The sequence below is a fragment of the Lates calcarifer genome, linkage group LG2 (genome assembly GCF_001640805.2).
Source record: "Lates calcarifer isolate ASB-BC8 linkage group LG2, TLL_Latcal_v3, whole genome shotgun sequence".
Taxonomy (NCBI): domain Eukaryota; kingdom Metazoa; phylum Chordata; class Actinopteri; family Centropomidae; genus Lates; species Lates calcarifer.
The window spans coordinates 585,552-612,939 of NC_066834.1; the positions used below are offsets into that span (position 1 = coordinate 585,552).

Consider the following 27,388-nt stretch of genomic DNA (forward strand, 5'->3'; position numbering starts at 1 on the left):
ATTACACTTATATATTGATAATAATAATTTTGAAAAAAGGTAAACTATGTTCTATTTTTGATTGTCTGCATGTATGACTTTCACATAGCAAGTGAAACCTGGCGGTGCCTCGTGTGGTGCAGCAGTTTTCTGGGCTGGATGCCACGTTGACTAACCTCGTGCCCTGTATAAACAGGGATAGACAACAGGCAGCACAAGGGAAACAGCCTTTACTCTGGTAGAGGCTGTTTCCCCCACCATCACTTCCTACTTCCACTTAGCTGACAGACAGAATATCTGTCAGGCAGGTTTTTCCTGTGCTCTACATACTTTCTCAGTTGTCAGCTGCAGCTTCTCATCAGAAAAAACAACCATGCTCTAAACAAGCTGGGTAAACAGTTGATTCTGTAATGTCTCTCCTTCTACCCCTCACACTGTCTCTCCTCATTCACTGCCTTTTGTTTCATTTCTTCATTTCTTCGGTGGAAGTTTCCCAAGATTTCAAATGTTTGAATATGGCAGGCTTATTTTTAACAATGTATGATACGTCACATTCAAGCCACTCTATTGAACAGTGGAAACATCCTCCCACTTTACAATGCAGATTTATTTCTCATCACCGTCTTCAGCACTTGTTTCTCCCCCAGTAAATGGGAGGCATGGCTGTTGAGTGAAGAGGAGCTGATTTGCTTTCTGTTTGAAGTGGATACTGTTCAAAGCGGAATATGAAGGCCACTTTTCTTTAGAGCAAGTATCTCCTCACAACTGAACTCCGTGTCTAGGAAAACCCTCTTGTTGCATTACCTTTCTCCAGAGCAAACATTCATGTAAGTGAACAGTCAACGCTGGCCATAGTCAGCCTTTACTAACTTCATTTCCATCACCAGTCCACATTTGGCACTGTCTTCTATCATTCTTACCTGATCAAAACAGTGCAGCACAAAGTGCAGCCTGGTAATAGAGCGACGGATCCTTTTGTAGTGTGAGTTTCCAAGATGGTACATGTTAGGAAGGCCTGTTTCAGACTAGTGTGTGACTCATGAGGAAGATAGGGGGCTGGCAGCGGGAGACAAGAGGTGGGTTTGTGTGTTTTATAGGTGCTTCCTGCATACCTGCCCAAAGAGGGGAATGCATGACCGCACCCACACAACTGCAGGCGTTGTGGCTAATTACCGATAATCATATGGTGATAGGCAGGACAAACAGATGTTTCTGCAAATAACCCCCTCTCTTTACTACCACCTCAACACACACCATCCGCTCCTTTTCTGTTGTATGAAAACATTTCTTAACCAAGTGATTAAACGAGGACACTGTCAACATTAAGCTTTCATTAAGACCCTGTACAGCATTTCTGATGCTTCTGCAAAAAGTGCATCGCGCTCCATCACCCACCCTCCTCTTACTATGTCCCAATTAACACTCAGCCCCATTACATTGATTGGGAGAGGTGTAGTATTGGCTAGGTGGGCCATGAGCACATTGATCACATTGACCCACCATGTGAACCATGAGAAAATGTTGAGCTGCAGATTTCTCGTTCCCAACAGTGGATTGAAAAAATTGCCCGTGGACATGAAGCTGTTCTATACTGTGTGTGTATGTATTGTTTAAGTGTGTGTGTGTGTGTGTGTATTTATATATGTGTGCCTATTTGCATTGGGCGTGGCCGTGCTGTGTTCAGACAGGTTTCAGTACGTGGTCTTTCGTGTGGTTTTAAGGACCTAATAGGCACACGCCACACCTAAACTATATTCTTCGGGGCACTCACTATAGAAGTGTTGCCCCCCCGCACACATTTGATCCTCCCTTGCTCACACATACACACATACACACACACACTCCCTTATAGCCAGTCAAAGGGCAAACCGCTGCCCCACCTCCTGAAGGTGCACCTGGCATCTGCGAGTCCACTCCAATTACATCTCCCCAATTACAGGTTATGAACCAATTAGTCACCCTCTCGTTTTACACTGCCCCATCACTCTCCCTCCTCACAGCTCAAATATGGGGCATCTGTTAGGGATGGGGCAGGGGGTCCTCTCATCGACAACATGCAGGAGGGTAGCTGGTCTGGGGCATGTGCTGGTCAGTGTAGCCCGAGGGAGATTATATAGTGTTGTTTTTCTTTCTTTCTTTTTCTTTTTTTAAGGAAGAGATAATGGTTGACATGTAAATACCTCACCCTGAACAGCTGTCTGGAGCCAGTTGCCCTAGCAAACTCCAGCATGCACATACATTGTAAGAAACACGTACTGGGGATAATTTAAGCTGTCAACTTGTAATTTGTAGTGGCACTCAACTTGAACTTTCAGGGTGAGCCAGTTGCCCCTGCTCTAATTCTCACCTCCTTGCCAACATGTTTTTTTTCTGTGTGTATGTGCGAGGAGGTGAGCACAAACGTGGATCAGCAAGTTTGCTCATGCACGCATGAATGAGTGGGTGGTTTTTTTATTGTTGTCTTATGTTTTTTTTATGCTTTGTTTCTGTCTGTGGTATGTGGTGGATTGTTTTGTGTGTGTGTGTGTGTTTTGCAGTGTATATGTCTATCCTCCCAGCTTTATGGCTTAATTCCCAGTACTAGTTGGTATGTGTAAAGACTCTTAGCTATGCCCCGTACACTGGCATAGCAGCCTGAGTGGAAACTCATGCTCCATGAGAATTCATTCACAATATGGCACTGTATCTGGCTGCTTTTTGCTCTCACATGGGCATACATATGACCTCACACGTGGGTGCATGTATGTTCACACACACACAGTGTATGCAGAGCTAGCAGCTTAGTGGTGTGTGTAAAATATTTGCCTCACTGTATGGCAGATTGAATGGAGCTGTGTAAAGGCCCAGGGTTAAGATTCACAGTGGGCTGTGATCTCCCTGCTCTCTGTTTCCTTTAGTATTCCGATAGCACTCTTCCCAAAGCTAGATCTTGTTTATCTCGTTTGCTGACATGCTCTTTCAATGTCAAAACAATGACATCATTGATTAAATGTGTATAAAATGTGCAGTTCTCAAGGACCACTAGGCAGTGCTGAGTCTACTGCCACTAAGAAAGGTTTATTTTCCTGTGAAAAAATCAGCTCATGGACATTTTTTTAAACTAAATGTTTTCTGCCTGTGGCCACTCCTGTCATCTGCCTCTGAAATTATGATGTACAGCGTGTTTTTATGTGTGTGAATGCATATACACGTGTGCACAGAGGAGAGGTAAAGCCAGTGTTATCCAGTTCATAACTAAACCTAAACCTTCCCTGTCTCATCTTTTTTTCCACATTCAGAATCAGGTCTTCTACTAAATCCATGAGCAGACTTTTCTGTTTTCTGTACACCGTTTCTAACAGTTTTTATGCCCTTGCCACATGCTCCCTCTGACAGACTGAGTCAATGAATGTTATATGTCATAGAGGTAATGCTGTGGTCCTCTTTTTCCCTCTGAGAGGCATCTGTCATTGGCTCGAGCCCCTCACCCTGAAGCTAATTACTCAGCAATGTAAATTACAGTAGGCTTGAGCTGAACCTGGGCCGCTTACAAAGTCTGCTCATCTCCCTTTCCTTCCCTCTCTTCTCTGCACTTTTCTTTCTTGTACTCAACCCTCTGCTTCACCTCAGCTCCCCATTGTGACTTCTAGCTAAGAAGAGCAAGACATCATACCATCCCCATCTGTGAAAGCCCACTACTAAATCCCTAGCAGATGATAATTCTTTATCCTCGCCCTGTAGCTCCCTCGGTCCCTTTTCGCTTTGTTTTTCATAGTGCTTTTCTCTTGGAGCGCTCCGTCTCCCTGCCTCTGTGTCTTGTGTATCTGTCTGAGGACTCATCTCATACATGTTAAACTCAGAGTGAGAATATATTTAATATTAAAGCATAAAGCTGTGATATTGACTGCTGGAAAACCTGAGCTTTAGCTAGTTCAATATATTTACACACGCATGCGTCAAAGTCAGCGCATACTTACACATGCTCATGGGCCAAAGATGTGTGCCTGTCCACTGAGGAATGTGTGGGTTCTCTTGCAGTGTTTGACCTTCAGACCTCAGGCTCACGTGACTGAAATTCCACTTATACACACACATATATTACATACAGTGCGCTCACACAACACGCACCCAGCTACTTTTATCTCCTCGGTCAGAAATAGAACATATACCACTTAAAAACTGCAGTAAAACCCACAAGCCCCTACAGCTCATGGATAAGAAGGCCCAAAGATAAATGGCAGCAAGCAACACCCATTTAAATCATCACTGTTTTGAGGCCCTTGATCCCTGTGAAAGGGAGTCTTACTATGAATCCATGTATTGTGGGTGCTCCAGTGTTCCCCTGTCTAGCCTCAGTTGTGCTGTGCTGTGCTGTGCTCAGCAGGCTGCCCAGCTGGGGCCCAGATGTGGCAGCCATGTCATGCGGAGCTGGGAGGCTGAAGATAAGAGGCCGATGGTAGGCCTGCTCATTGGTCTTGGGTCTGTTCCACAGCGGTTCAAACTAGATGTTGCGGTCGGTGCGATCTGAACTTTGACAGTCCATGTCATGCTTAATGCCTCACTTCCCAAATACAGCTCAGTAGGGCTGATTTATATCTACCAGGTGCTATAGTGTGCAAGCAGCTCTGGGATGAGAGGAGGCATGTGGCCATTTCATTAAGGCGGATGAACAAGGGCTGCAGTGTGTCTGTGTGAAGATGAAGGGCAGGAGGCTGGTCTTTCTCAAATATAGCTCCACAGCACTGTAGCTGTCACAACACTCAGAGCAGGCCAGGAGAGGAGAGGAAGAGGAGGAACTTATTAACACGCTCCACGTGTCTTAAAATATCACACCAGTTTTTACTTCTCCCTAGCTCTCGTTTCCTCTGTCTTTTCCCCCCTCGTCCATAGAGAAAGGGCTTTTGAATGTGCTTCCGGCCCATGGGCATCTGCCTCCCCACATCAAAGTGCCTGGACACTTGTAGACACCGCCGTGCCAAGTTTTGGTGCAAGGTCTGAGCTGCCAGCGGCTTTAATGGCCAAGTTTCTGTTGATTTTCTTTCAGCTGCTGTGCAGTAAAGACTCTTTGACTCTGCTCCTTGTTCTCCTTCTGTACTTCTTCTCACTCAGGGCCATGCTTGTCACCCATTCCTCTCTTCTCCATGCCCCACACACACACACACACACACACACCTTCTAGCTATACAACTCAGTGGTAGATGTTATCTAATAGGAACCACTTCATTGTTTGCAGTTGCATTTTAGAACAGGGTTACTCTGTTTCCGTTTTGTAGTTTGACGGCAGCAGCTTTCCCTCATGTTAGACAGCACTCCCTGTGGCTCAGAACACAACTCAGATTTAGTGCATACAAACACTTATGATTACTACTGCAGGAGGAACTGTTGTCTTTTAGTCATTTTACCTCTTTATTTCCTGCCAAACTGGAGTGTTTTTCTTCACACGAGGGTCTCTGAACACTGTGGTCGGCTCTGTCAGTGCTCAGTGTAGCTACAGAAATGCTGTTTGATGTTCCTTGCACACTTCAGAGTCAAGTGCTGAGGTGTCTTTCAGCATTGCCCTCCAGGCCACCTTGTTATACACTTAACAAGTTGTTTTCTTTTTGTTTTTCTTCCCTTTTCCTCTGTTGACAGTTCCTCATCACTGCTCCGCTCAGAAGGAATGCACATCACCTTCCAAGGTTTGCCTTGGAATCTGTCCTTGTAAACTGTAGGGCAAGCTCTGCTCTCCTTTTAAGATGACAGTTGCATCAAGATCTGATTTATGATTGTTCTGTTTATAAACTGCCAGTGTAAAGATTAGGTATCCCATCGGCATGTAAACCTGCGCTCAGTGGGTTTGTCTTCCTGCAGATACATTAACGTTTCTTTTTTTGTCACAATGAAATACTCTAAGATGTTCCAGCAGTATACAGTGGAATCTGAAATACATTTTGTTGAGTGTATGTTCCCTCCTTGGGAATGAGAGTAATCTGAATGTGATGAATGTCATTCCACATGTCAGATTCTGTCGTGCTTATTTCCAATGAATGATCCTGGTTAGACACACAGCATATTGTAGAAGTGACACATGCTGTGACTAAGTGTGAGCACTAACTGGAGATGTATGCCGCTTTGGCACAAGAATAGCCATGTATAAGAAGTCAGTGATTAAGGTTTTAATATTCATAGCAGGCTTGCTATCACACTCCTTTGTCGTTCTGAAATATAAACCAGTCTGTGTTTTGAGAGTTTGAAACTATTCTCTCCCTTTGCTTTGTTTTTCCTGTGTTCTTTGACATCCAGTGCCCCAACATTTCTTGCTCACTTCCTCTTTTAAAACACAGGGCACATTATTCTTTTAACTTTATTAACTCTCATAATTCAGCGGGGGAAGGGGGCAATAGAAAACACTTTTCCCCTGAGGTTTATTGTTTAAAACGGGTGCAGTTCTTTCCCAGGATAAGAGCTTCAGCTAAGCAGAGAGGAATTTGGGCCAGGCCTCATAAAAAAAAAAGTATTTGTGTACCAGAAAGATTTTCTCTTTTCCTTGCTAAATCTTTGTCATTAATGACTTTAGCAAATGTGAAGTGGGGAGTGAATGGTTCGGCTGTGCAAGGTCTTCAAAGGAACCCTCTAATTATTTATCCAGGATATCCTACTCTAGAATTAGAGGCCAGGTCACCATTGGCTTTCATGCCTTTTTTCTGAGAAGAAATAATTTCCACAGAATGGTTTCACTGGGACACCCTCTAATCCCTGTTATATGTGCATGTTGTGCGTGTGTGTGTGTGTGTCTGGATATGTGCTCCCACACATGGCAGGGTATGTGCACACACAAGCGTGATGTGCACTGCACCATTCCTCGGTATGAGGTGTGTAAAAGAGATAGTAAGTTTCCATTTTCCACACATAAAACTGCATGACTTTCCACATCTCTGCTCTCACCATAGACAGCTTTCACCCACATTACTCAGGTTTCCTGGTCATTTGGCCTTCACATGCCTTCTAAAAGGGATCTTATCACCCTGCTCAGGTTTAGACACTTAACCGACAGGGCCTAACCCTCAGGCTTGTGGCACAGACTCACTGTTTCACTGCTGAGCCTCTGTGTGACTAGAGCCGTCCCCTCAAACACTGCCCCAGCTTAACCACTTCATTACTGATATTTTAGAGTTACATTATAGTTTCCTAGGTTTTCGTGGCTGTATTGTCCAGTTCAGTAGACATGTTTTTTCTTAAATACAACATTATTCCATATGTTGGAGCCTTCTAGAATTCCTTGTAGCATTCTGCTGAGGGAGTGTGTCCCTTTAAGAATGCTCTGCAGTGGATATTTGTCTAATTCCAGGTGCCAGTGAACCCTGTGTTTTACCAGGTGCAGGTCTGGGTCATTACTAAGGTATTAGTTTTCCAGATTACACAGAAAGACCCAGGATTATAGACATGTTATCCATGTCCCATATCTGTCTGTCAGGGCATGAGCCCTGCATGGAGCCTGGGTCCACTGCTCCACTGTATTCCCCCTGTTTGCTGTCATACCTGCTGGAGATCCCTTACACCACATCCCAGAGCTACCAGGTTGTTCTGGGGGGCCCTGATCCCTTCTTCTCCCGTCTCTCTGTCAACGGGGGCTTGGTATGCCGATCAGTGTCAGCCATCCTTAATGGAAGTAGAAGTAGTGGTAATGACATCCCCTCTGTTCACCCCAGTCCCTCCAGTCCCTCGGGTTTTGGATGGCAGGGTGAGGAAGCGGAGCTGAGTGGTGAGTGGGTTGTGGGATGTGTGTGTGTGTGTGTGTGTGTGTGTTTCTGTATGCAGTTGGAGGGGGGGGGGGGTCAGTTTTAGCCAAAGCCCATGGTGGATGGACAAAACATTTACCCACAATTGTGATAATAAACCGTTTTATCATTGGGCTCTCAATCAATAGTGCGGCTTCTTAAGGTTTAATATTTCAATGTTATTGATCATTTTAACAACTGTGTTTGTGGTTGGCTTGCCTTAACTGCAGCGCAGTGTGTGTGCACGTGTGTGTATATATATATATGCATGGGATCATGTGATCCTGCCTTTTAGGAAATAGTTTCTTGATTGACACAAATGAGTTTCCCACCAACAAAACTTAGAGTGATTCTATATGTTTCATTTTGCTCAGCTGTGCATTCCTCTGTACATAAAGTCCTGTCCTTTACTTTCATGGCACCAACTTTCCCAAATAAGTTATAGTCATGAGTTCTCTTAACCTCCACCTACCACCCTCATCCTGTTACTACAGAACAAATGAAATGGAGGGAGTGCAAACAGACGCTCTGAAAGCACTGCAGTTAGCAGATTTCACTTCCATCCTCTCTTGAGAGAACGTCTGCTTCCCGCAGATATAAATAGGGGCAGATTTGATAATTAGTAGAAATTAAGGTCCTGGGGCTCAAAGACTTTGATCAGCACATTTCCCCCTTGTCCCTGACCTTTCATTGGACACGTGTCTTTAGCTCGCTCACTTTCTCTCCAGCTCCATATCTCAATCTTACTTTCTCTATCTGTCTGCCTCCCTCTTCCCTCTCTTTCCTGCTAATCTGCAAACACAACAGAAACACAGTTATACATACCGTATATCTACAAATATCTTTCTGGGCTTTCTAAATGTTTTACGTTTCGAAAATCTTTCCCAAGGATCAAGATCAGTGTGTTGTTTTCTGATTGATTAGTGCCAGACAGAGCAGTGTACAAAGTATCAAGTGTCCTCTCAGCTTTTCTGCATTCCACACTATGGGAAAGTCAGCACTGCATGCTAAAGGATGTGAGGCTCCATGTCAGACTGTTGCAAATCATTCAGTATCCATGTCTGTTGGTCTAAAATTGAGCAGAAATGGGGGGATGTGTATCTAACTAATCTGATAAGTATTTGAAAGACACAGCTCTCTCTCTCTCTCTCTCTCTCTCTCTCTCTCTCTCTCTCTCTCTCTCTCTGTCTGGCAATTTTACAGACACCCTGCTGAGTATATACAGAGTGTGTGAGCGTGCTCTGTGCACCGGGTTGCCTGGGGGCGAACGTTAGTTTGTGCCCGATAGCCCTGCTCTGATTATTCATCAATACCTTAATTCCAAGGATAATTTATGCTCTTATAAATTACAAAGCTTTCTAAACAAACCACACGGGACATAACAGGAAAATAATACAGTGCAGTCTTTCAGTATGTTTGGTAAATGAAGAACGAGCTTGTGGCTGCTGTATCAAGAAGTTGCATTTGTAGGATGTTTTATAATTGAAATAGTATCCCTTTAAAAAATGTCACTGCATCTTTTTGGGAAATGTTTTGATTTCTTTACAGTGTGGATAATCAGTCTCTAACACCATGTATATTTAAACAGAATGTATTTAGTCTCCTCACTTTATTGCTTCCCCTGCACTGAGCTTTTGAAAGAAATGATATGAGCCTTCTCACATTTGTACTCCTAGTGCACCGCCGAAGCCCCCACCCCCACCCCCCCACATGCTGGTTGCTAATTGGCGGGAGACTGGGAGCTTCCTGCTGTGTGTTCGCTGCTTCCCTTTGCTTTGCCATCCCACCAGGTCTTTCACCAACACTCTGCAGAACCCAGTAATTAACCCACAGCTAATTAACTACTTCTAATTACACCAGCATGCTGTTTCTATCACACCCTCCAAAACTGAGGAAACACTCTGGTGCCATGTGTAAATCCCTTCTGGATGGTTTTGGAAGTTAGCTGAGCTCCAGTCAGATCATTTAATCAGACTGCCCTGTGTATGAGTAACATACAGTTCTGCACTGCGATTTCACCGCTGCTTTGTCTTAAATCACTTTTCTTCCGTTCTGCAACATGGAATGGATTAGCAGAATTTGATGGTGTTGCGTAAAGGGTAAAATCATTTTCAAGGTTCTATTTCAAGTCTATTAACAAAGGAGGCAATTGATACTACAAACAAATCAATTTAGCCTTTTTCTGGCCAGTATTGCTAGTGCAAAATGGTTACTAAAATTGAGTGCTGTGAAACTAAAACAATCAGCACGTTACCTCATGGGTATTTGAGTTTGCTCATATTGTAATCAGCAAGGATTATTTTAGCTGTAAGTGATATATTTGTTCCATCTCTAGTTTGATGCATATAGTACACATATAAAACAACATTTAAAAAACCTTTAAGCTGTAGTCTTGTCTCTACACAACCTAATGCCTCTGGGTTTTCAGCGGCTTGCATGCCTCAGTTCTGCTATCTCTGAGAAATACACTGAGACATGCCGGTGACTGGCCCCCTTTACTCACACACACTCATGTAAACACACAGCACTGTTCCTCCCTGCCTCAGACTCAACACAGCCATGGCTATTTCTGTTCCACAGACTGATAGCTCCTACTGAAGATCATTGATTTTACGGGAAGCCCTGTTTACAGGCTGAGTGCCATCGACCTGAGGTGACTTTTTGCCTCCTGCAGTTGGAGCAATACTGGAGCACCCTTATGTCTGCATTAGCAGAATAGTAGAACTGAATATTTACAGCACACAATAAACAATGATGCTGTACATGGCTAATTGTCTGACTTAGAGTGTTAGGATCAAAGAGAACAAGAACTCCATGTACCTAATAGAATTATAATGGCTGTATTGTCTATAGCAGCAGTTTACAAACTTTTTTTTGGCTCACAACACCAACACAAAGTGACCCTGTGATAGCAGCCGTGGATGCTGAAAGTTAACATGCATTTTTTCCTTTTAGATTACTTATTGTCACAGTTTATTTTATAAAGTGAAATTATGTATAAATGCATGCAATTATGTCTTTTTGATTCTGTACAGTAAATTATCTGACAACAGTCTGCTAGTTGAGGACCACACATGCACACTCACATTATACCCTAGCTGATAAATAATCAGGTCTTTGCTTCGGTAAGGTTTGAGAACAGGCAGAAGACGAAGGCAGACAGATTCTCTCACTGTAAGTGTTAAAACCAGAAGTTACTAATCCATGTCAGGCATTAAAATGGACTTACGTTGCAGAGTGCAATGCATGCATCCCTTTTATTGGTGATTAATTGGAACAAACGTCGGAGATAAACCTGGGCCTCACTCTGCCTGAGGACTACAATGGTTCCCCCATCAATGAGCATGTCCCTAGTGCAACATCAAAGGCCTTCCCCTGCTTTATCAATAAGAACCCTTCCTTCCCACATCTTCCTGTAACTTGCTTAGCGTTCACGCCATTGATTTTCCAATAAGCGCCCCTTACCCTGCGGTGGCTGGCCAGGCTCAGTGATGGCTCAGAGACCAGACACAGGCAGGCAACATGGCTGAGGAACAATTGAAAATCGGATCTGGTATATTGTTAGGGGTCCTCTAGGCGTATTAGGAGACAGTGTCTTTACATTTTAAAAAGGTGTTCCCTCACCGCTGACGTGCACGTGGATAGGAGTGTGGGGTCATGGCTGCATCATGCCCGTAGCCCAGCAATATTCTCAGTTAGGGCTGAGTCAGAGCTAATTCCCTCAGGAAACCCTGGAGAGCAGGGTCCTCTGGAGGCAAGGCCAGGCCTTCAGGCAGGTGATCAGGCATGCTTATAATCAGATGGTTCCTTAGCCTTTAATTCCTCCCTCAGTTGGCCGGTAAATCCCACCTAATGAAAGGACCCATAACTTAAAACTTATCTCATTTTCCATCCCTACCAAATGACATCCAGACCCGCTCTCTGACAGTGTTCATTAGAACTGAGGCCTTTTCACAAGGTTCAACCTTATCTGTGTAGTATGGTGGTGGGAGGGGGAGGAGTGTGACTTTTTCTTGTTGTCATTGGAGAAATAAAGAGAGAGCAGGGAGTCTCTGGCATAAAGCCTTTGAAGGTAGGTGGCAGCAGGAGTGTGAGTTCTACATTCAGGACCTTTGCATCGGCATGCTCTCCCTCAGATCAGCTCAGGAATCCAGCCTTTTCTTCTCTCTGATTATCTCTTATTGTCAACTAAAGCTTGTTTTGGCTGCATACAGCTGCTTATTGTCAACTCAGTGGGCCCACATTTAGAACTGTGATACAGCACAAGGGCAGAGGCCGTGGCAGGATCATTTCTGCGCAATCAGCATCGGTGCCAGTATGCAAAAGAAAATGAACTTTTTAACATATTACAGTACATAACCTCACATAATACCACTCAGCAGTAGTTACCTTTAGTGGGCTCCTCCATCATTTTGATTTGTGGTTATTAACACAGTCGGTGCACAGAGACACCGGCCTCCTGCACTTCCCCTCTTCTTCGACCGCGTCTCTTTGTCTGTCTCCTGGACTTGTTTAGTGCCTCCCAGAGATTAAAGCTTTTCCTGCCTTAAACAGGTGTCACTGAGCCAGGCAGACCTCCGAGAGACAAACAGCGTTATATCAGTTGGCCCATCTGCGACTTGCCGACTCCAGACAATCCCATTGCTCATCAGTAACCACTGCAGGTTATTGAATTACACCATCTTGATTTTAAAGGACAATCCTGTTTTCTGTAAGCAGTGGACACACCAAGCTGGCTCAGAGCTCCAGCACTGATCAAGAGTCATCGTGTTATCCTGTCTACTGCTAATTGCTTCAGGTATCTTAGAGCAGTAATGGGAATGGATGGGTACCTACCCTCAGTACAGTATGCTCCAGCCACTCTGTTCAGACTCGTCAAGGCAAAGATGAGCGTAGAGAACTTTAGAGGTCATTGTTAACCAGCAGTCTTAACCACTAGCTGTGCATGTGGGCCCAGTGTTCCCCGGCCTGATCCAGACAGGCTGTGGAATCTGGAGGAGGGGCTGAGAGAGTAGGTTACAGGAACAAGGTGTGAAACACTCCATGTTCAGGCAGGATACACAGAGATCTTTTCCTAAGAGGCAATCCTTTTAGACAAGTCACATTTTCAGCTGTTTTTCATTTTCATTTTGTGCAGTTTGTTCATGTGCTTTTAGTTTGAAGAATCACTGTCTGTTTGACATGTGGCATAATTTTTTTTTTCTTGCATTACTCTCGCTGCCCTCAGTCCATTTGTGTGAAATGGCTGTTGAGCTCATAGCCTCTTATTAATGGAGCAGATAATAAATACAGACCAGTAGGGCTAGTATCCCCTCACTCAATATGGCAGCCATCTCTAAATCATGTCTGGCTGTATAAAGCAATCTTGTTAATAAGCCAGCCAGTCTAATATCTTTCATTTTGTATGCAAAGCAAGACAAGGGTCATTGGGGTTAGCTTCTGTAGTGTGTAAACAGAACAATCAGACGGACCATAGTAACAGAAAATGTCTGTTCCCAGGTATTTATGACGGTAACATCGACATCATATCTGTAGTTATATATTACATTTCCTTAATTAAACTCATTGCTTTGCCTCTTTGTTTTTGTTCCTTTTCCTTCTTTGCTTCTCGCCTGTTATTGTTCGTTCTGAAATCCAAATGCAAAAGCGCATCATTAAAATGGGAGTCCATTATTTTTGTAGTTCAAGTGCATATAGGCTGGAGAGGTCTCAGGTATGTTGTGTGGGTGGTGTGCTTCATCAGACATTCACGAAGAGGCAGACAGACATTATCAATCTCTCCTCTCCCTCAGTGGTTAATATGTTAGGGTGTGGGGGTAGACTCCATTCTGATCACAGCTGAAATTTGCATCCCTAAGTAAATAAGTAAATAAATCAAGTGCAAGCAGTGAATGTGCTAATCAACCGGGACATGGCAGTGAGCTTGGTGCCGGGAAACTTTGCTCATGTAATATTCAGTGCTGGTGGGTTAAAGGGCAGCCCAGAGTTATTGGTTTCAGCCCGATTGCCCCCTTTAATCAATGTTGGCTGCATCCCTTTAATAAAATTATTAGCTCAGCAGTATCTTGCGCTATCATTTTATCTCTTCTGCGCTCTAAATTGCAGCCTGTGTTGGGCCTCTCAGATGCTCGGGGCATGGCCAGCTCCCGAAAGCTCAGCTCCCATTTATTATTTCAGAGGCGGAGGATGGCTGGAGTGTTTGAAACCAGGCTGAGCGTAGAGGTTATTGGATGCAAGATCTAAACACAGCTGCAGTAAAGTCCCAACCCAGCTTATGTATTTTGGGCTCGTAGAAAAAACTGCCTTTTATTGCTCTTGTTAGAGTTCATACACATCTATTTCAATAATGCACATATATTATATGCTTCTTATATGTACACAACTTGAAGACGGTAATGATACTGTTAAGAATAGCTTTTTTTAGATGCAGTTTTCCCTCTTCCTTCCAGTTATGTAAATGTACAATGTGCTGATGGGTGGCTTCTCAGTGTCTAATTATCTCACAAGGAATCTATTTGATCCATTAAGTTAGCCTGTTTCTCCTTTTTTCTGACTGCAAGTTAATTAAAAACGGATGTAGGATTTGCAGAATATAAGATTAGGGGTGTTGTTTGGAAGGTGAAGATAAAAGATGGTACCTTCCTGATATGGCAGGAAGATGAATCATGGACGGCTTATTAGTGCTTGTCTCAGGTATTGTGTTTAAGTACCTAATCTAGTGTAATGAGCACAGTGTCATTTTTCCAATTATATCTCAGACTTTCGTCTCTCACCCAATGCACCATACATTTGATTTTCTTCTTTAAGGTTCCTATATATATTGTCCCTTTCATTTTTTCTATATCTGATCTTTTCTTAATGGGAATAGTAACACTCTGGCAAATTTATAAATGTATGTCTCCAACATTGGCGTGGTAAATAATGAACAGTTTGCATTAAACACAACACTAACTTCTTATTCCACCTGATTTGTGTCTCTGCAGGCCTGGATGCGATGAACGCCTCATGTAGGCATCAGCATGGACAGCTGTGAGTCTCCCGTGGTTTCTGGGACAGACGATGGGCTCGGCTCCTCCCAGCAGCAGCAACCACCACAGCCCTGGAACGATCACTCTAGCTCACAGGTCCCTTGCACCAACCAGGCCCCTTCCCTGGACCCTTTGTCTCTCTCTGCTCCCTACCCTTCTCAACCCCAAAACCCCAGTGCACCTCATGACGGGGTGAGAGAACTACAGTCCCAGCAGCAGCAGCCAAAACAGACATCGCCCCAGGCCCGCAGTGACAGCTCTGCCACAGGCCAGCTGCACCCCCGAGGAGAGGGTCTTGAGGAAGACGAGCAAGAGGGAGTGAGCTGTGGAGAAGAGGAAGAATCTGAGGACTTGGATGAAATGGAGATTGACAGCTGTTTCCCAAGTCTTCAACCCTTTCCTGGGGTGCCAATGACCTCAGGGGGAGGGGGCATGCCCACTCTTTTGCGACATCCGCCCACACGACAGCAGGGAGCACCTGAGAGTGGGAGTGAGGAAGGAGAGGAGGAAGAGGAAGAGGAGAGCAGTGATGTGGAGAACCTGGCTGGAGAGATAGTCTACCAGCCTGATGGCTCAGCCTACATCGTAGAGAGCCTCAGTCAGTTGATCCAAAGTGGTGGGGGCATGGTACCCGGCCTGCTTCCCACAAACTCTCTAACCAGTGGGGGAAAACCGGGGGAACCTGCTGGGACTTCATCCTCGGTCTACCCTCAGATCATCAACACGTTCCACATAGCCTCGTCCTTCGGGAAGTGGTTTGGCAATTCAGACCAAGGTTTCCCCAATACCTCAACTATGGCAGGCCTCAGCCCTGTCCTGCACAGTTTCCGTGTCTTCGATGTGCGGCACAAAAGCAACAAGGATTACCTGAACAGCGATGGGTCTGCCAAGAAGTCCTGTGTATCCAAAGATGTTCCCAACAACGTGGATTTCTCCAAATTCGATGGGCTAGCCCTATATGGCAAGGGTAAGCCCATTCTCATGTGTTTTCTCTGCAAGCTGTCCTTTGGCTACGCGCGTTCCTTTGCCACCCATGCCGTCCATGATCACCGCATGACACTGTGTGAGGACGAGCGGCGGCTGCTAGGGGACAAGCATGCGTCTGCCATCATCCAGGGCATTGGAAAGGACAAAGAGCCCCTCATCAGTTTCCTGGAACCAAAAAATAAGAGCGCTCCTCTGCCACCTACCCTGCTCCCCATGAACTCTGGCCAGAGCTTCTATGGCACATTTAGTGGTGTCCATCTGGAGCCTGGAAGCAGCAGCGGGGGCACCGACACCCTCCTGAACAAAGACTCTGACTCTGGCCTCCAGCAACAGCAGCAACAACAAACCCCGCTAAGCTCTGTCCTCTCTCTTGGAGGGCTGAGCATTCCCAAAGCATCCACTCTTACCTCATCCCCAGGCTCTGCCAAAGACTCCAGTGCCCTGCCCAAACAGGGAGGGAGAACAGAGGAGCCTGCTGGGAAAGAGTTGGCATGCAAGGGAGATGATGGGGACGCTGAGGGGCATGAAAGGAAGACGCACCTCTCCAGCCAGATGGGGGGCTCGGAAGAAGAAGAGGAACTGTTGTTAGGCGAGGAGGAAGACGAGGTGGAGGCTGAAAGCACTGCAGTGGCCTGTGGTGGTAACAGTAGCAGCGGCGGGGGTGAAGCGGGGGAACCAGCTGTCTCAAACCAAAGCATTTCCAAATCTCCTTTATTAATGCCTAGTAGCGCTCTCCAGCCTTCTGCCTGCACCTCTGCCGTCGGTTCCACACTCAACAGCAAAGGCCCTGCTTCCACTTCCTCCTCTGTCAAGGAAGAGGGTTCAGCTGCAGACGGTGGGGGGAGGACCTTAGAGCTCCCTCTGAGCTTTAACTGCCAGGGTCCCACTGTTCCCATGGCAATGGCGGCAGCTGCCGTCAGAAGGAGCGAGGACGACACTGCTGGCACTTCCTCCTCACCTCTGTCCTCCAATGCTGCTGCTGATGAAAGTGCCAATCGAGATAGTGCCACAGCTCCAGAACCAAATGATTGCCCAGCAGAGGGAGAGGAGGAAAATGGAGCCCTTCTGCACCATCACCACATGCACCACCATCATCATCACCTCCACCCTTCATCTCATGGCCACTCGCACCCCCTTCCAGGGGTCTCCTGTGACATGACGGGGATGGGCGAGTGTTCACAGAACCATGGGCCCGGTGGCAACGGAGGAAGTGGGGTAGAATGCCCTAAATGTGACACTGTTCTGGGTTCCTCACGCTCCTTGGGTGGTCACATGACCATGATGCATTCACGCAACTCGTGCAAGACGCTGAAGTGTCCCAAATGCAACTGGCATTACAAGTACCAGCAGACGTTAGAGGCCCACATGAAAGAGAAGCACCCAGACTCTGGAGGCTCCTGTGTGTACTGCAGCAGTGGTCAGAGCCACCCTCGTCTGGCTCGTGGAGAGAGCTACACCTGTGGATACAAGCCCTTCCGGTGTGAGGTGTGTAGCCAAAAAAAAAAAAAAAAGTGGCAAGGCTCACTTTTTTTTTCTTAAGGGTTGCAGCCAAAGTTGTTTTTATGTTCTTCATTTGTTGTAAGATGTAAACTGATGTTTGAAAAATAATGTCTTCATCACTTTATTGCAGTTCAAGAGAAAATGTTCTTTGTTTTCTAGGTGTGCAACTACTCGACCACCACAAAGGGCAACCTAAGCATCCACATGCAGTCGGACAAGCACCTGAACAACATGCAGACGCTGCAGAACGGAGGCTCTCTGGGCTCTGCGCAGGAGCAGGTGTTTGGACATACCCCAGGAGGAGTGGTGGCTGTCCCCTCAGCGACCCAGGCCAGTAGCCATCACCCACCCCACCACCATCCCACACAGTCCTCCACCCATATGGCCGGACCGTGTGGGGCACCCTCTCCGACCAAGCCGAAGAGCAAACCTACCTGGCGGTGTGAGGTGTGTGACTACGAGACCAATGTGGCACGGAACCTGCGTATCCACATGACCAGTGAGAAGCACATGCACAACATGATGCTGCTCCAGCAGAATGTGACTCAGATGCAGCACGGCCGACTCGGATTGGGAGCCATGCCTTCACCCTCTGAGGCTGAGCTCTACCAGTATTACCTGACCCAGAACATGAGCCTTCCACCAGGCCTCAAGATAGACCCAGCTGGAGCTGAGGCCCAGTTCCTGATGGGGAGCTTTCATCTGGAACCCAACATGGCCGCTCTGGCCCCTGCACTCGGTGAGCCCCATTTTGTCTCTTATGCACCCACAAATGCAATCAGCTCCAGTTCCAGTGTTGAATCTTTATTTACACATTAATCTCATTCACTTTTTATTGAGCTGACAACACACAAAATGATGAGTAAGAACATCCACATATGCCTCTCTCTACTTTTATCTATGCTTGATATATCACCACTCTTTAGTTTGTCAGCTGCCTTTCCTTCTCGTGCCCTCAGGTACGCCTGTCCAAGTGAACTTGACATCATTCTCTCATTTTACAAGGAGAATGTCACTGAAACATAAAGAGGGGGAGGTGAAAGAAAAATGATCCATTAGAGACAAGTTTACAAGGAGGTCTTAACATATTTTCTTACTGACAATGTACATGGTGGTAGTCCTCATGACAGTCGGCCTGTGCAATAAGATATTTACAGTAAAACCTTTCGTCTACAAATGTAGAAAGCCATAAATGTGTTTACTCTAATGTGACTCCCACAGTTAACAGGACATCTGAGTGACACTGTTGATCTAATTTCAACTGATTTGTCTGTGTGTGTGTGTGTGTGTGTGTGTGTGTGTGTTACCTAATTCTGCTCCTGAAAGGTGAGATAGAGGGCCAAACCTCCATGTTCTCTTTTCTCTTTATGTCATTATTCCCAAACTGCTGCTGAACTTCACCACTGGAGCTCTCTATTTTTTCCAACTTTGTAATTGCTGCTATAAATTTGATCTTGGTCAAAGAAGGGAGGTTAGAGGGCTCGGCATGGGTAATTCAGCAGCATAGCAGCGTGTTTAGCGTGCCAGTTACAACCCCACAGTTTGTACCGACTTGTCTCAGACTGTCACCAGTTCAAAGACAAAAACAAAAATTGATTGCTGTGACTAATTCTTTTTCCCCCTCTTCTGCCATCTGGTTCATTTTCCTGTGAGGTGAGTTGTAATAAGCATGTTACAAGGGAGGCAGTGATTACACAGTCTGGACCCATAAACTACAGTGGTGTCATCCTCTGTCACACTTGAGGGAACTCTTAAAGTCATCATACACAAACACTCTGGTATTAAGTCTACAGTATGATACATGAGGCTAAAGTCAATCTCTTGAGAGAATCTGCCATCACAAGGAGATCTCAGGCCAAGGAGCTAAAGTGAGAGGTGCTCTTTCATGCTTTCACAGTGGATTTTTGACTTTTGAGTGTATTGCCAAAGAGATAGATAACAAGTGTTGACCTCACATGATCTCAGTCTCCCGGTAATCCTCGTTCCCAAGACTCAGCTACTGTAGTGAAAGAAAGATATGAGATGGAGTGCAGGGGAGGAGGGGGGATGTGAGTTTTAGCTGTTTGTGCTGGAGTTTGTGGTCTGTCGTACACAGTGGAAATCTGCAAAACATGAGCCAGATAGCTGTTCATGTTAAAGCATCAGTTTTGGGAAGGGAATAAGCAAAAATGCTAATGTGAAAAGATTCAGATTTTCTATCTTCATATAAATGTGGACATGGGTTAACATGCAGTTTATATCTTCACAACATTATGGTTTCAATATGAAAGAACCTATGTGAAAACAGATGCAAAGCTACAAATCAGAGTCTTTGTCTAATGGTCTACAGCCAGAATTTAGTGAGGAACAGAATCCAGGTCTGTGGTAAATCACTGAATCTGCGTAGTAATGGAGCATGAGAGCCAGGTAGAAATGAGAGATGTAAGGTGCAGGGAAGGACAGGGCCAGGATAGCGACTGGGCTTGTGTGTGCATCTGTGTGTTTGTAAGACAGCGAGTGTAAGGAGCTATGACTGGGGAGCTGGGTCTGTGAGTGATTTCAGAGGGCTTCTCAAAGGTCTCCCTCTCCTGGCTATAAAAACTCAGGTAATGGAGAAAAGTCCAAGAGCAGGCTGCATACTGCAGCAATAAATAAAAAGGAGCTGCTGGAATTAATTTAGTGTAAAGCCAGGCAGGGTCAAGCCTGCATGCTCAGTCTGGGCAGTGAAAGATTAAAGATCAGCAAGCAAAGGCAAAAAACTCTGGCTGCTCTTACCTCATTTTTTTAGCATTCATTTTTAAAGTCGGCCTCCTCAGACTGTATAGACATCAGTTCTGTGGTTGGTGTCATAGGATATGTGCTTGCTGTGTTGCCCCTCCCCTTTCTCCAGCATTTAGACTCAGTACCAACCAGAATGAATCTGTTAGGTGTCCATATTGATTTAGAGGCAATCTGAAGAGAAAGACGCAGAAGCAGAGAGGTGGAGTTTCTTTATATTACTATTCGGTGAACAGGGGCGATGGATTTGATTTACAGTAATGTGTGCTTGGGAACTCCTTAGTTCTATGGTAATGATAAAATAACTTCTTTTTCTGTGGAGCTCATGGCCTCTGGAGTTGATTTACAGACAGGCCATGAATGTGCACCAGCCCAAACAGAGGCGACGTGTATGTTCATTCTCAGGCAGCGTGAGGTTTTGGTCCCTGTGGAAAAGTCTGCTTTCCCAGCTCAAAGCAAGGACAGGACAGGCCCATAAATACATACATGCACATTATCCTCCATACAATATCATACTGACAGACAGAGCAAGGTTTTCCAAAGTTTAACAGCCGTACTTAAACTGAGATATTATAATGAGACGGGTACAAAATGAATGGATTCCATAAAATAATGATGAATTACTGAGAGATAAAGTGATCTTTGAGAACGTAAGTATGATGTAGACTGTAAGCATAACGATAAAGGCATGTATGTAACCTACTAAAAACCTTTCTCTGCCTTTTTCCCTCTTTCTTTTATTTCTAGTAGGTGGGGAGATTCCTATGGATGTGCGGCTGGGCGGTGGGCAGTTGGTGTCTGAAGAACTGATGACCCTGGGAGAGAGTCTGTCACAAACCAGCGATCCCTCCCTCAAGCTCTTTCAGTGCGCCGTGTGCAACCGCTTCACAACTGACAACTTGGATGTGCTTGGCATGCATATGGGAGCTGAACGCAGCCTCCCGGAGGAGGAATGGCGTGCGGTGGTGGGCGACTCTCACCAGTGCAAGTTGTGCCACTACACCACTCAGCTCAAGGCCAACTTCCAGCTGCACTGCAAGACAGACAAGCATGTGCAGAAGTACCAGCTTGTGGCCCACATTAAAGAAGGGGGCAAAGGCAACGAATGGCGCCTGAAGTGTGTGGCCATAGGCAATCCAGTGCACCTGAAGTGCAACGCCTGTGACTACTACACCAACAGCCTGGAGAAGCTGCGAATGCACACTGTCAATTCCCGCCACGAGGCTAGCCTCAAACTCTACAAGGTCAGTGGTCCTCAAGCTCCATTATCACACCCACTACTCAACCTTGTCTTAACACTGTATCACAACATTCATATCACTACTGTATACATCAACACGGAAACCTACCTGCAATGTTAATACTGTCTATATTATCACACAGTTTGAGGTGTTATAATACGACCAGGACAAGTGTTGTACTCGTGTCATATTTGAGAGTTTTACACGAATGTGTCCTTAATCCTCTCCCTGCTAACTTGATACTCCTCCACAAAACACAGTAAACACTCAGTGCTGCCCACACCACTATACTAGCTGCTCCCAAGGCATGAATGGTAGCTTTGTTGTGTAACTCTTGCCTTCCCACTGGTCATATAGAAACAGGGCCACACTGCTGCCAAGAGAAGAACATGGCAGGTGGAGCTGGTTTGGAGGCTTAGGGGTGAATCACTCGGAGACGAATGAAGAAGTGTGAGGAGACAGAGGTTTGGTGCTAATACTCCTCGGAGCGGGAAAGGCTGAATCGTTCTCGACAGCCGTATTGATTTTTGCTGGACTTGGAGCTTCACCTTCTCCTCTAATCATTCCATAATAGCCAATGGATGAACACTCTCAGAACAAATGGCCATAAATCTAACAGGCCTGATTCCACTTAGGTACCTATCCTGTGTGTCTGCGGCTTCGGCCACTCTGCGCTTAACCCAAACTGGCACAGCTGCGCACGCACACATATGTACAACACACATGCAGACACTGACAACACACACTCCCTGTAAGCCTACACCACCATATAACATATAACACTGTAGTGTGCACGGTCTCTTAGTGGATGTTGCCTTTATTTATAAGACCACTCCATTAGAGTCTTTTACTCTTGAGAAGTAAACAGGAAAAACTACTTGAACAATTCTAATGCTTGACACTTTCATGTTGGACTCTAAGTGTGATATAGTATGATTTCTTTTGGAAAGGAGTTATTAAAAGGCATGCGAAAAATTAGCTACTTCAAGCATGCTGTTTTCAATCACGTTAAAAACACTAAGGTGAAGTGGTCTCTCTCAAAAAGGCCATCTCTTGAAAATCATGCAGCATCATGAATGGTTCCTCAGCTCCACTGGCATGGCAGACATGTTTCCTGTCCACAAGGCTATTGTTCTGAAATGACAGTAAAAGAGAGAAATCAATTTTCAGTGTTTTGTTAAAGGAGAAGGTGTGATGCAGGGCTCCTAGTGCAGCTGTTAAAGAAGGCCAGGGCACAGAGGGAAGGGGTGGAGGGTAGAATGTGTAGTTTGACTTGTGAGTGTGTGGTTTGCACCAGGACAGTGCAGAGGAACACATAACATTTTCAGTTATTTATAGATGCATCCAAATTCAAATATGCAACAGAACCTGAGAATGTGTCGAGTCAGTTGTGAGACAGCAGAAAAGCATAGCGAGGTATCCTTGCTTTTTAACCAGCCCGTGGTCATCTTCCCCTGGCCTTAGCTCTGGACTTGCTGGGCCACATTCCAATGACAGTCTCACATTAGACCAAAATAGACAGGCACTGGCACACTCTCTCTCTTCCTGACACCTTTGGAAGGAGAGACTTGTTTTGTCTCACAAGATAGGGAACAGTTTATATTACATTATCTGTGTGCCTTTCACTTTGCTGAGAGCCCAAAAGGCAAAAGAGAAACAGATATTTTTTTCTCCTCTCTCTTTTTCCACTCAAGTTTTTAAGAAAGAAGAGACATGTGTCATACTGCTGCTCAGGCTGTGGGAGATTAAATATGTACAACACATCCAGGCATGATCATTTTTTATGACTTAAGCCTCTTAGGATGGCTCCATATTTCTTAAAACCAATTGATCTTCTGGGTAAGAGTGTGTGCATTTGTCCAGAAATTACCTGCACTCTCAACCCAAGAACATTGCAGTCCTCGTAAGCTCTCTTCATCCCAGACACAAGTCAAAAACAGAGATGTTTGCGAGTTGACAAGAATTATTACAATATTTTATGACTCACAAATGTGATTAGCAGACAACAAGTACATGGTTGTGAGGCCTCTTGGCAGCACTGGCTCCCCACTTGACAATGTCACAGTCTTCGTACTGTGCTGGATTTACTGTCCTGGTAGAGATACTGACAGGCAGAAACCCACAGTGGCCCACAAGCCCGTAAACCCAGCTTGGTATATTATGCAAGGACGAAAAAGGAAAATCACCATTCATTTATTCCTCCCCAAAGAAATCTGATGCAAATAGCACCATTTTTAACCTTTTTGGGGAGAAAATAAATCATCAAGTCAGCATAAACAGGCTGTAAGATGTGGGAGATGCTTGGGACACTTCACCCAAATCAAACTGGTTTGCATTAAACAGGCCCTTTGTGTGCACAGCTCCATATAAATTGGAGCCTGTAATTACTGGAATTAAAAAGGAAGGTTTAAACTGAGGGCTAAGCTGGATGGGATAATTTGAGAGTCTGTGGTATGCGGCCCATATTAGGGCTTTCTAAAAATATCACCCCCACCACCCCATGTATTGGAATGTTCCAAAAGACCACAGAAAGATCCAGCAAGTCATCCTGACCGCATGGACCACCACACAGTGGGGGGTGATGCTGTCTTCCCCTGTGCTCAGTTGAGGCACCGTGTCTTCTGCCAACACACCCCTGCACTCTGAAGCTAACTTTCACCTTCTCTCTTTCCCATGGACCATAGAGTTTTTAACGACTCTGACGATAACATAATGGCCCCCCAACCTTTCCTAGACCATTCCTGGTCACTCCTAAACACAAACAGATGGGTGCTGTTGCACTTTAGATAACCTAAACCTTAGTTTTTTTGAATATGCAGCTCTCTCCTGAGAGTCTGTTCATCTTGAACAAACCCAGTCCCATTTCTCATTTTACAGTTATCCACATACAAAATATGTGAATATGATAGCCCATGTACCACCAACAGTAGGCCCCAGGGCTTGGCTATGTGCTAGTGTGGAGGTGAGATGAGTGGAACTAATCCAGCTCTCGGGCCTCGGCTGCTCTGGCCAGACAGAATGGGTGGGGCCTAACCAGGCCCAGCCACAGGCCTCAGCTTCCAGTCAAGGGTTGGGGGAAAGGGGAGGAGCGTGGGGGGGTTAGCTGGCTACCTTCCTTGTCTCGGGGGCCGGTGCAATCGGCGGTAATTGAGATTGATTGGATGTTATTTTTCCTCTTGCAAATGTAGTCCATTAGCTTGGCACATGCATAATCAGTTTAGAGCGCAGTTAGCCGAATGTAATCATGTTCCTCGGTGTCTGCTAGCACAAAATCCACTCCAGATGCCGCTTGGCCATGGAAAGAAAGGGAGAAAGTGCCGTCACTATCTGATGGGGAATCTTTAACCAAGAAAGTCCTGTCACCCCTCCCTCCTGTCCTGGTCCCGCTCTATTGAGCTCACACATAGCTGTACAAACTTTTCACCTATCTGTCTCTCTGTCTCTGCCTTACACACAGTCACAGCCACCGTCTGTTCCTCACCTATGAGAACAGCAGTTTTGATCACATGCTCTGCCCTTTCTGACATCACTAACATAGTGTTAAGTGGAGCCCATTAGCAAACACAATACATCTGTATGTTGGATAGAGTCACTGGTCTTATTTTACCCTTCAGTGCAATCCAGAAGAATCAGTGAACACCGAGGAAAGAAAATGTCCACACTCTACAGAGAGCAAATAATCACAATGAAACATAATAGAGGAAAAGAGGCTGTAATGTAAATGAAGGGATTAGTGGTTACATGAAAAGGCATTAAGGTGTTTCACTAATGATCCTACTCAGCAGAAGCACTGGCTTTTCTGACTCAGGAATGCGAGCCGTGATGACCTCTCCCCATTAATGATCATAACTACCAGGATTGACTCCAGTCCTCTTGGACTATACAATCGTAAGTAGTTGAGGTACAACCACAAATAGGTTATGTTTGTATTCCAGCTCCAGAAAAAAATTGCAGTTTCGCAATCAAATAAAGCTAGAGTGTATTTTGGACTCATGCAGGAGATCAGTCCTGCTGACACAGACTTAGGCCAAGAGCTCACCAGTCGACAGGATGGCTGATTTAGGCGCCCCGGATGAGTTTTCAGATTTTGCACATTAACAGGATTATTATGGAATCTTGTTGCCCCTTGTTTCTCAGACAGGGTCGACACCTCCACCTCCTGAGCTCCTGAACTTTTCTGGGACGTCCCAGTCACAGCTGATGCTGTCCTGGTGGTTGTACAGGGTGGGTAGGTGACTCTGGCCAACATGGAGACAAAAATTACAGCAGGTAATGTGAGATGTCTTCTGACAAAATGACGTCTACCGGGCGCCTGACCCTGCCCACTCACCCACCAGACATTTCTAAGAAGAGGAGGGGTAGAAGGATGGAGAGACAGACAGGAGAGAGGGGATGAGGGGGGGCGACAGGAGGGTTGGAAGGATAGATACTCTGCTAATTATCATGGCTAGCCTATGATTGTTCAGTAATAGTGCTCAGTGGGAAAGGTTGCAGCAGTTCCAGGAAGAGCTGAGCTCTGATTTACTGGTACTACCGCTCTAATAAAGCGCTTGCTGCACATCCTGGGAGACAGCCCATTCTCCCCTTTCACATGCACAAGTGTGTGAATGCACACACAAACAGAGAGAGAGACACACACACACACACATAAAAAGCAATCTTGTAATCTAAAGTGCCAGAAAACGACAACATAGGGCTCATGAAATGTATTATTTTAATTGCTCATCAAGAACATCTCATAGTACAAGTAATGAACATGTGATTAGAGGCGGAACATCACACTGAGCAGGTGTTTAAATTCTCTATGGGCCCCTGTAACACCACCTCAGCCAACACAGTCATGATCCTGAACCCAGGTTACTGTCTTTGTGTCAGTAGTTGCAGGCTCGTGTCATACCTCAGACAGATCTCAGTTACTCTGAGTGGTGGGTGGAACACGGAAGGAGTGGTATACAACAGGAAATCAGGGTGGATTGGAGAGAGGGGCTGTCAGGAAAATAAGGGGAGCTAGTAGGGCTTAGTGTTTGGCAGTGTGTAAGAATTTCACAACTCTTAGCTCCCACCCCTTGAGAAGGCCGAGGAAAGGGTCGGGCTTTGACCCGTGACACAGCTGCTGCTGCTGATGCTGCTGCTGCTGCTGCTGCTGATTGTATTTGCAACTGCTCTACTGTGGGTGTTGCTGGGACTTAGAAAATGACAGTGAAAGAAAGCAAAGGAGGGGAAAGAGAAAGCTGCTTAGACAGGGGAGGCTGGTCTTCTCCTAGATTTTTTTCCCAATGGCTGTTTACCACAGCTGCCAGAGATAAAAGGGCCCAGTGCATTACAGACCAGGTTCTCCATCCCGGGTCTGTGGTGGACATAGAGATGTCTGTATTCCACTGCACACAGTCATAGGATGATTAGAGGAAAGATAGAGATGTGTCATGTGGGAGTTTGAGATCCTCGGTCACTGAGTTAATGATTGTTTGTTTTGATTATATTTTTTTCTGTTTTTGGACGAGAGCTGCAGAGCGCGCTCCTGCTAATGTGCAGGGAAGATGCTGATCCTGTTATCTCCAGCCTGATCAGCAGAAAAGGCAAGATTGGTGTTTTAGGAGGAAAAGAATAGGAGGCAAGGTTATATCAGTTTTGTGACTGGGGTTCATCAGAGTTCAAGGCAGAGATAAGTTCTGTTTTGTGTGCAGCAGGTGACTTTGATGCCATAGGCAGTGATATATGGTGTAGAGACACAGTTTGTGCCTCCCACCAGATTTTCCCTTTTACAGACAAGAAACCGTTTTTTAAACATTACTATCACACAGCCTTCTGTCTGTGCTTTATTGCTTTTTTTCTTCCTTCTCTTACCTTTTCACCCGTCTTCGTTGTCTCCAGAAAATTAATAAACATAACAAATACTCTGCCCACAAAACAAACCAGTATTGATAGTGAACCACTGGGTGGTCTAGAATGAGGATCTGCTTAAGGTTAAATATCTTTAATCCAACCATGCTGGAAAACTAAACATTCTCCTTGGCCAAATCCTCTGTCTGCGTCCCCCGTCCCACTCCCTACTTACTTTAGTCTTTAGCTTGTTAGATGTTCCTTGAGCCTCGCTTAAGAGCAAAGTACTGTTAACTGTTATTGTCAACACACTGATTCTCTTAGTAAATCAACAGATCCA

At 45.4% G+C, this 27,388-nt stretch overlaps 1 protein-coding gene across 3 annotated transcripts in view; it reads left to right on the forward strand.

Moving 5' to 3' along the window:
- Positions 1–27,388, forward strand: part of zfhx3b (zinc finger homeobox 3b) — a 191,390-nt gene that overhangs the window by 85,564 nt on the left and 78,438 nt on the right. For 2 of the 3 annotated variants that reach the window (XM_018683250.2, XM_018683249.2), the window contains 3 exons: positions 14,699–17,215; positions 17,390–17,969; positions 20,735–21,231. In XM_018683250.2, coding sequence (XP_018538766.1) covers positions 14,735–17,215; positions 17,390–17,969; positions 20,735–21,231 — 3,558 coding nt within the window. In that variant the 5' untranslated portion in view covers positions 14,699–14,734. The remainder of the gene's footprint in view (positions 1–14,698; positions 17,216–17,389; positions 17,970–20,734; positions 21,232–27,388) is intronic. The other variant, XM_018683254.2, reaches the window with a different exon arrangement.